We start from the raw sequence: 10390 nt of genomic DNA on the forward strand, positions 1-10390 counted from the left end.
CCTCACCATCATTCTTTTACAGCTTACGGAACCCCCATTTGAATCTCCTTCAGAATGCTCCTTATATCATCTCACTATCAAGACAGCCTTTTTAGTAGCCATTATATCGTCCCAGAGAGTCAGCATGATCCAAGCTTTCATGGGTGGACTGCTGTATACACCTTTCCTTAGAGAGAAAGTGGTAATGAAGCCACATCCTAAATTCATTCCAAGGATAGTGTTGGAATTCCATTTGTACCAGTCAGTCTCCCAAAACCACATTCCTTTTTGGGAGAAGAGAAATTCCATTCTTTAGATGTTTCTGTGTTCAATGGGACAAATCTTTTAGACTCTCTCTCCCTGCCTCTTTGTAGCCATGCTGGTTAGCTCTAAAGGTGAGGCAATTTCTTTCTTCTCAGTGATTGCAAAGTGGATTTCCCAGTGTGCCTCCAACTGTTACCAATCAGTGGCAAGTCCTGTCCTATAAATTTCAGGGCACACTCCACCAGAGCTCAGGCAACATCTTTGGCCTGCTTGAGAAACCTACCGATTTCTGAGGTATGTAAGGCAGCCACTTGGGGTAACCCAGTGACCTTTCATAAACCATTATGCACTTGATGTAGCAGCCAAAGCAAAAGCTAGTTTTGCAGTATCTGTGCTCCAGTCATTTTGTGGCTGATATGGCTGTGACTTCCTCCCACCTCTGTGCATGCCATTCAGCTAGAGTGGGATTCACTCTGACACATTCAAAAAATAAAATAGGCTTCAGAGTAGCAGCTGTGTTAGTCTGTATTCGCAAAAAGAAAAGGAGTACTTGTGGCACCTTAGAGACTAACAAATTTTAAATTCCACTCTATATGGCTAAATTAAATTTGTTAGTCTCTAAGGTGCCACAAGTACTCCTTTTTCTTTTTTTAAAAAATAAAATAGTTACCTATCCTACAGTAACTAGTTCTTTGAGTTGTTGTGGTCAATGTGGCTCCCACAACCCATCCTCCAACCCTGCTGTTGGAGTCATCAGGTACCATGGGCTTTGAAATGCCAGAGAATGAAGCAAGGGGCTGTACCAGGCCACCTGGTCTTTATTTCCTTGTATGGGAGCACTGGGAGGTATAGGACATAGGCACAGCCCTGCCAAGCACCGTTATCTGAAAAATAAAATCTGTTTTTGTGTGAGTGGAATGGACATGAGCAACACATCTCAAAGAACAACAGTTACGAAAGAGAGGTAATTTTTTAAGGCACATGTTGGAAACAGATGTGCCTTTACATCATTTTTATTATTTAAAATTAATCTTCTGGCTAATTTTTTGCAATATTACCACTTGGTACATTTTTTTCCATAATTTTAGGGCATCAAGTTATTCTTTGATCACTTGCTTATATCAGCATTTCTTAGCTCCAAGGCCTAAAATAGCTAAGCTAAAATCTTGCAGGCCTCAAAGCAGGAGGTTGTGTTGAAGATTTTGGGTCCAGAACACCACAGAGTACACAGATTCTTCTTTGTCCCCTGATTTGGATTCCAGAATACTACAGGCCCAATTCTTCACTGCTTTGACCAATATATTGTCATTTACACCTATGCAAAATAGATGCAAAACACAACACAACCATTCTGAAGGCATGTTTAGTCTATAGAAGACTGAGGGGGAGGATGTGATAACAATCTTCAAATATGTAAAAGATTGTCATAAAGAGGACTGTGGTAAATTGTTCTCCATGTACACTAAAAGTACACAAGAAGTAATCAGCTTAGTTTTCTGCAAGGGAGATTTAGGTTAGATATGAGGAAAAATATTCTATAAGAGTAGTTAAATATTAAACAGGTTACCTAGAGAGGTTGTGGAATCCCCATCACTAGAAGTTTTTAAGAACAAGTTAGACAAACACCAGTCAAGGATGTTCTAGGTATATTTGGTTCAGCCTCAGCATGGGGGATGGATTAAAAGATTGCTTGAGGTCCCTTCCATCCTTACATTTCTGTGGTATCATGGCATTCTTTGTACAAGTGTAAAAGATTTCACAGGTGCAAGGCAGTAAAGAATCAGGTACTATGTGCCTGGCATGTGGCTCTGGCTACTATTAAAAGACAGGATACTGTGCTAGATGGACCACTGGTCTGACCAGTATGGCCGTTCTTATGACATTAGGAATGCAGCTTCCAGGCACACCAGTTTCTTCTCCACCAGAGAGCATTCAGGAAGCTTTGTGTGTCTGAGTCTACCCTGTAGACCTTCCTTAGCACCTTTTCTTATACTTCAACTCTGTATATAGATAGACTTATGGGGATTAGTTATTTCTGTGGGATTTTGGGGGTATTTGTGCATCTTGTGGTGCTCTATCAAAAGGCAATTATACTATGGCAGTTCTGCATCGACAAGACCATAATTCCAATAGCCAATCACTTGCCTGGAGTCCAGAATCATCTCATGGACCATCTCAGCAAGAATTTTCTCAGAGTTATGAGTGGTCTCTGAAGCCCAGTGTTCTTGCAAGTCATTTTTGCGACTTGGAGCATCCCAATGATTGACCTGTTCACTACAAGGGACAATAGGAAATGCCATCTGTTCTGCAGGCTCCCTGACAGACACCTTCCACCTGAGCTGCCACTCAGCTTTCCTATATGCTTTTTCCCCGATTCCAATAATTCCGCAGGTTATCCTCAAGCTAAAAGCAGATTGGGCGAACCTCATTCTCATTGTGTCGGCAGGGGCGATGCAGTGTTTGTTTACCAACCTTCTGGTGTTGTCAGTTCAGCATCCTATATCCCTTCCTCTTGATCCCAGCCGCCTCACACAGAATCATGGTCGCACTTTGCATCCTGTGCTCAGTTCCCTTCATCTTACTGCATGGCTGCTCTGTGGTTGAATGAGGAGGGAGAGCAATGTTTGGAGGCTGTTCAACAGGTCCTATTCAGTAGTAGAAAATTCTATACCAGAATGTCCTATTTAGCAAAATGTAAGCAGTTTTCTATATGGACATTGGCCTGTGGATTTTAGCCAATGCTGGCTTGTATCCTGGACATCCTGGAGTACTTGCTGCATCTTCAGTCATTGGGTCTTACGCTTAGTTCGTTGAAGGTGCATCTGGCAGCAGTCTCAGCTTTTCAATCACCCATTCGTGAAAGATTGGTATTTTCCAATGCCATGGTAGCAAGATTCTTTAAAGGAATTCTTCATCTCAGTCCGCCCATGCAAGAAACAGTTCCGTTGTGGGACCTTAACGTGGTCTTAGCAGCTCTGATGGGACCTCTGTTAGAGCCTCGGGCATCTTGTCCCTTTCCTCTTTTGTCAAAAAAACTGCATTCCGAGTGGCGATAACATCTCCAAGTAGAGTGTGAGTTGCAGGTTTTCATGGCAGAACCTCCTTATACATGATTCTCCAAAGACAAAGTGATGATGTGGCTGCACTCAAAATTTTTGTCTAAGGTGGTTTTTTCCCTAAGCCGCTTTCATCCCTGGAGGCACAGCGCCCTCACTCATTAGATGTCAAATGATGTCTAGCCTTCTGCCTGGACAGGACTAAATCTTTCTGTGCTTTACTCCTGCTCCTGGCAGCTTCTCAGTCTCAGTGAGCTCCGTTCTCTTCTTGGAGCCCAGGAGGTAGCTGCACTCCAGTATGGCTTTCCCTCCCCTGCAGCCTGTGTCCAGCCCTCTCAACTGTCCATTAGCAGCCCTTTATAGGCCCAAATGCATCCCAACCCTCTTTAATTGGCTGGATTGGACTCACTACTCTGGTCCAGGGAAGCTGGGCTTAGTCTATCGAGAGGGACCAGCTACTCTGTAACAGGTGGTAATAAAGGTTGACAGCTGAGATGTGTACTGGTTGAAAAAATATTACAGAAAATTCCCACATTTGTCACAGAGGTGCATTGGGGGACACATGCACCCTGTGACCAGTGTACTGTTACATCATCCCATTCATTTCTTCCACTTCTCCAGGGCTCGTCGTTGAGCTTGCTTTCCAAATTTTAGACTAACTGGTGCATGTATCTTCCTCCAGTCCAGAGCTGTGCCCCAGTCCTTTGGCATAGGTCTCTCCATTTCAGGGTGGTACAGACCACCTCACAGTACCCAAAACACAGTATCCATCTCCTGTAGGAGTTCCATCTTCATGCTTTCCTATCCAGAGTGCTTTCCAGGTGTGAGTGGCCCTCTTCACAAGGTCCCTGGGCCGGCCTTTTACATACTGCAGGACCAAGGGATACATCTCTTTTCAGGATAAATTCGGCTTAGGGGACATTCTTTGCTTTTTGGATGGTTGATTTGTTTGTTTCAGGGTGGTTTTTTGGAGACAGGATGTGGCATTTGAGTAGATGGAGGTGTCTGGGTATACCCCATGGGGAAAAGAGCAGTGGGATGCCATATGCAATCAGATGTTTTAACATAGCCAAAGTCCTCATTCCAGCAGGCTTAAGGACTCACTCATTGAGGGCTACTGCTGTCTCTGTGGCCTATTTTAAGCCATATCCTCTTGCTGAGATTTGTAGAGCAGTCACTTGGAATTTGGTCCACATATTCACCAAATACTAGCATCCCACTCTGATGCTGGGTGTGTCGTGCTACAGTCTTTATTTAATTGAAAGTTCCTCAGCCCACCTTCCATGTGGACTGGACTGCTCATGAATCTCCCAAGAGTGGGAATGCACAAAGGCCCTTGAGAAAGAAAAGTTACCTAACAGTAACTGTGGTTGTTTGAGAGTTGTCTCTTTACTTTTCCACTGCCCACCTACCTTCCCCTCTGCCTCAGAGTTCACTCTGCTGTCCAGGTGAAGGACCTGAGGCTGTTTTGGGGATTCACTCCCTTTATATATAGTGTGATGTGCTGACTGTTCAGCATTATGGGGTTCAGGTGGGGAGGTGCTCATGCAGTCCCAACAATGCACCTTTCAAGATGGCTCTGCAAGCTCAAGGTGCAGGGCCACCATCCCCAGAGTGGGAATGCACAGAGGCAACTCTCAAACAACCATAGTTACTAGTAAGTAACTTTTCTTTCTTTGCATTTGGAGAAGTGAGGCATGAATATTGACAATATAAGGACTGTTGACTGGTTTACAAATGGCCTGATGTGGATCCGGTATGAATATTACTGGCCTAATATGAATCAGTGACAGATTTGTTTTCATTTCAGAGCAGGAATAGGATTTTGTTTTGTTTTGTTTTAATGTTGTTTTGTTTCCTTCTCGCCTTGGTTTCTTTTCAGTACAAAGCGCTTAATTGTAGATGTAATCCGCTTCCAGCCGGGGGAGACACTGATTGAGATCCTGAAAACTCCAGCCACCCATGAGCAGGTATGGAAAAGTAGTTTGGCTCCACTCCTTAGGATACTGGATTCTTTTAAATCTAGACATATGTGGATGCAGGTACATATGAAAGCCTAAATTCTGGGATTGTAATATATGAGGCAATTTAGGTGTGGCATATCAATGTTTCAGACATGTGTATGTAAAATAGTGATGGGATATATGGTGTATTTAATTTTTACTCTTGTGATGACTGGATTGTTGGAAGCCATATATATAGGGGGATGATGCAAGAAGCAGATTTCAGATAGGTCAGTGTTGGTACTAGGGTGTGAATGAGTCTACTAGGTATTATTTAATTCAACAACTAATTACTGTATTCAGTGCAGGAATCACTGAGTGAAATTTTATGGCTTGTGTTATGTTGGAGATTAGACTATAGGATCACGGTTTTCCCTTATAGCTAAGGATATGATTCTGTCATGGATTTCATGGCTTTCCAGGACCTCTGTGATGACTTCTGGGACAGGGCTGGAGCAGTTTTACAGCCCCAGGGCTGTCAGAACAGCTGACTTGCGGCCAGTCCCAGGGCCGCAGAGCAGCAGTCATTGAAACAGCTGACCAGTGGTCAGCCCTGGGGCCGGGGCCACTGAAACAGCTGATCGGCAGCCAGCCTCAGGGCCGCAGAGCAGCTGACTGATGGGCAGTCAGCCCCGGGGCTGCCGGAACAGCTGACTGACTAGCAGTCAGCCTCAGGGCTGTCGGAACAGCAGCTGCTGGAACAGTGGCTGGGATTGAATCAGTCCCCCTGGGGCAGGAGCAGCAGCGGTCAGCTCCTGCCGCTGGAGCAGATGCAAGCCCTGGCAATGCTCTCTTTGTTCCCGTCCTCCCTCCCAGGGTATTTTTAGTAAAAGTTGGGGACAGGTTATGGTCTTCTATGAGTTTTTGTTTATTGCCCGTGACCTGTCCCTGACTTTTACTAAAAATATCCGTCAGAATCTTAACCTTACATATAGCCTTAAAATCTATCCACCCAACTTGTAATTCTCTTCTCTCCTAGGAAGCAGAGCATCAGAGAGCAATGCAGAGACGGGCCATTCGTGATGCCAAAACCCCTGACAAGATGAAAAAATCTAAATCTGTAAAGGAGGACAGCAACTTGAATCTTCAAGAAAAGAAGGAGAAAATTAAGACAGGCTTGAAGAAGTTGACAGAACTGGGAACCGTAAACCCAAAGAATAGATACCAGGAGCTAATCAATGATATTGCCAAGGTATTCTGACAAGAAGTCTCTGGTGGTTCGTTGGGTGTTTCAAATTATGGCCTCATCATTTGTCACTCTCTTATTGAAGTTGCAATAGTGCATATGGCAGGAATTTTCCAAGGTATTAAAGTAGTAGTGACAGCTGCCTCTCAGAAAGATGCATAACACATGCTCTGGTAATCTCCAGCCCTTCATATACATGCAGGAATTCACTTTTCTTATAAACGCTTTGTTGATGATGGGACCTCACTGACTGTGAGGAAGAGTGTATTTATTTTCTTGGGGAAAACTTCCTGAGAATCATTCAGTAAGTGTAATATTAATTTTCCTCTTTTTAACTTCCAACCCTAATGCATGGACTTGCCCTCTTTGTTTCCTCCTTTTTAAATTTAAATTCACTTATTCTAAAATTATTTCTTTTTAAATTGACATATTCTAAAATAATTTCTTTACAAAGATTACTCTTGTAAAGAAACCTTATTTTTACATGTAAGTACAAAATAAACGTTCCTAATACTCTTGCAAAGGCATCCTCAGTAAACAATCCTCAGTAGAGGAGAAAGGGAGAAATAAAAAAAACATAGCTGCTGTCACATGTTTCATCCATTCTTACATTGATGACAGTTATCTAACATCAGATATTTACCAAAATTAATGCAGCAGAGCGGTATACAAATACATAAAGAAAATAAGTTGTTTTCTTCAGAGATCAGGTAAGAATAAAACCTTAAGTGATGCCTAATTATCCAAAATAATAATGGAAGCTAATTTTGAAACTAAATACTTTCATTTGTTCATAATAATCAAAATAATATTTATTTCTAAAAATAAAAGATTAATAAGGGAAGAAATGAAAAATTGTGCAGGACATTTCAAGAAAAATGTCAGGACATTTGATTTCTGTCTATAAGGATATATTTGGTTAGAAAGTCTGTGAAAGGGCTAAGTAATGTCTGTATTAAACTTGGAAATGTGTGTTCCAAATGGACTCTTAATATTGTACACTGGCTTGATAAAGGGAGCACCCAGCAATGACTCAATGGTGAAGCTTCACACATCTGCCATCCTTATCTAGGACATCCGGAACCAGCGCAGATACCGTCAGAGGAGAAAGGCAGAGTTGGTGAAGCTGCAGCAGACTTACAGTGCGCTGAACTCCAAAGCCACCTTTTATGAGGAACAGGTGGATTATTATAAAAGCTATATCAAAACCTGCTTGGATAACTTGGCCAGCAAGGGCAAGTGAGTACCTCAGAGCAGCGCTGAGTTTTTGGGAAAGGAATGCATAGACTACAGCTGAGAAGAGTTGTGCCACCCCCTCAAAGCTTCTTGATTGGACTCCCTGGGAGAGTCATTTTCTGAGTGAGGGTCTTAGGCTGAAACAAAATCAGTGCAAACCCTGGAGAGAGAACTGAGTGATGGTAGGAAGGTCTGGGAGGAGAGTAGCTGGGTCTTGTAAGAGGGCAAAAGGTATAGAAGGAAGGGAGGGAAATGGTTAGGTGACAGCAGGTAGACTGAGGAGATGGAGGAAGATGGTTGGGTCTTAAAAGGGGGACTTGGAAGAATGTAACTTTTGTGATGCACTGTGGGTGGGGATCCCCAGGAATGTAAAGTGCAGGAACACATGATAAAGCGGGTTATTCTCTCTGCTTCAAACATCTATATCAGATTCATAGATGGTACCAATATGTAATTTGACCTTCTGTATAGCCCAGGCTGTAGAACATCCCCAAAATAATTCCTAGAGCAGATCTTTTTTACAAAAAAATCAATTTTGATTTAAAAATTGTCAGTGATGGCGAATCCACCACCTGAAAATTCAAATGGTTAATTACTCTCACCGTTAAAAGTTTACAACTTATTTCCATTCTGAATTTGTCTAGCTTCAACTTGCAGCCTTATGGAATTTGGTCTTTCTGTTACTCTGTGCTCCCCCTATCTGTTTGTGGTATCCTTGTGTTGTCTCTTATCTTATGCATAGGTTGTAAGTGGTCAGGGCAAGAACTATTTTTATTATGCTTGTACAGTGCCCAGCACACTGGGGCAGGAGCCTCTAAGCATCCGTTCACTGCCACTTGCTCTTGTCAGGCCTCTGAGATGAACTGGCAGTATCTTGTGGTCTACCCTCTGATAGTTCCGAAGGAACCCAAAATTATGAATTACCTGAACACTTTACTGCTTCTGGGTCCCCAGAGAGCCATGAACAGAAATAGTTCTTTCCAAATTTTTAACAGTGAGGTTGAGTAATCATTGGAACAGCTTGCCAAAGAATGTGGTAAATTCATTGTCCCTTGAAATCTTTAAATCAAAATTGGATATCTTTCTGAAAGATATGCTGTTTTTCAACCATAAAGTATTGGGGTTGCTACAGGAATTACTGGGTGAGGTTCTGCAGCCTCTGTTGTGCAGGAGGTCAGAGTAGATTGTAATGGGTAGTATATATACATGTGCATGTGCCCACACATATATAAATAGACTATAAACATATGGTCTCTGCCTTAAATACCTTAAAATGTATGAATATTATGTATTTATAACAACTATTTGTGAGACAATACCAGTTTATTACTCATTTCCTGCCATTCACCTAGATCAGATCAAATTCTGTCACTGTTTGAAATCACTCTTATTGCCTCATTCAGCTAATTTCATTATTTGTTTTTCTCAGAGTCTCTAAGAAGCCACAGGAGATGAAAGGCAAAAAGAGTAAAAAGATTTCTCTGAAATATACAGCAGCCCGACTTCATGAGAAGGGAGTCCTGTTGGAGATTGAAGACCTGCAAGTAAACCAGTGAGTTTTAACTTTTAAACCTAAGGTCCAAAGATCTTTACCTTAGCTGGGAATAGGGAAACAAGTGTTCCTAATTCCGTCATCTCCTGCTTGTTAAACACTTTCTCCAGGGCTTCAGTGTAAAGCAGTGGTTCTCTGCCTGCAGGCTGCTTGCAGCCCAGTCAGCACACAGCTGCGACCCATGTGACATCCTCAGAGCCAGGTTATGGATGCAACCCCCGTAACACATAGAACGCTGCACATGAGGCTCACAATGGTAAATAGGTTGAGAATCACTGGTTTAGAGGAACAAAATTCCATCTCTCAGCCAGTGAATAGTTTCTGGGTTCCATCAGTCACCAGAACTGTTCTGTAGAGACTAGTCTGAAATAATGACAAACTGATGTCTGGTTGAGTTCCTGGAGCTGTGTAGTGTTTGTAGATTCATAGATTTTTAAGGCTGAAAGACCAATAAGATCATATAGTCTGTCCTCCTGCATAGCACAGGTCAAAGAGTCGGCAATTTTTCCATCAAGCCCATCACTTTTGGTTGAGCTAAAGCATGTTTTTTAGAAAGACATCCTTTAAAGACTTCTAAGTGGTGGAGAATCCATCTCATCCCCAGTAAAGTTTTTTCCAATGAGTAATTACTGCACTGTTAAAAACTATCACTTTATTTCTAATCTGAATTTGTCTTTCTTCACCTTCCAACCATTGGGTCTCATTATGCCTTTTTCTGATAAATTAAAGAACTGTCCACTATCAGACTTCTTACATCCCCATATGTGCAATTTTATGGTATCCATACTGCATGTTGTTAGTATATGCCAGAGTATCCTGTTCATCAGTACAGTGCAATTCTTACTACTTTCACGTGGAACAAATATGGGATCCAGCAGATATGTAGACCATATTATGTTTTTATTACAATTGAAAAGTTTCTAAGGTTGCTGTGCTATGTGTATCTATCCATAGTCCCATAAGGTGCATAGTGTGTGGGGATACAGAGTCAGAGTAAATGTTTTCTAAAACTTTCATTCCAAATGTCCTAACTTTCATATATTTTGATTTCTTGTAAAACTGCAGCATTCTAATATGGGGTTTTAATGGATATTTCCAATCTTAACTCTAACAT

General features: G+C 42.0%; 1 protein-coding gene across 2 annotated transcripts in view; it reads left to right on the plus strand.

Moving 5' to 3' along the window:
- Positions 1 to 9307, plus strand: part of IQGAP1 (IQ motif containing GTPase activating protein 1) — a 159683-nt gene extending 150376 nt beyond the window's left edge. For both annotated transcript variants that reach the window (XM_038419291.2, XM_043493903.1), the window contains exons 33-36: positions 5182 to 5269; positions 6282 to 6494; positions 7561 to 7727; positions 9154 to 9307. In XM_038419291.2, the coding sequence (XP_038275219.1) occupies positions 5182 to 5269; positions 6282 to 6494; positions 7561 to 7727; positions 9154 to 9280 (595 nt within the window). In that variant the 3' untranslated portion in view covers positions 9281 to 9307. The remainder of the gene's footprint in view (positions 1 to 5181; positions 5270 to 6281; positions 6495 to 7560; positions 7728 to 9153) is intronic.
- The last annotated feature ends 1083 nt before the right edge of the window (positions 9308 to 10390 follow it).

Source organism: Dermochelys coriacea, chromosome 10, assembly GCF_009764565.3.
Source record: "Dermochelys coriacea isolate rDerCor1 chromosome 10, rDerCor1.pri.v4, whole genome shotgun sequence".
Lineage (NCBI taxonomy): Eukaryota > Metazoa > Chordata > Testudines > Dermochelyidae > Dermochelys > Dermochelys coriacea.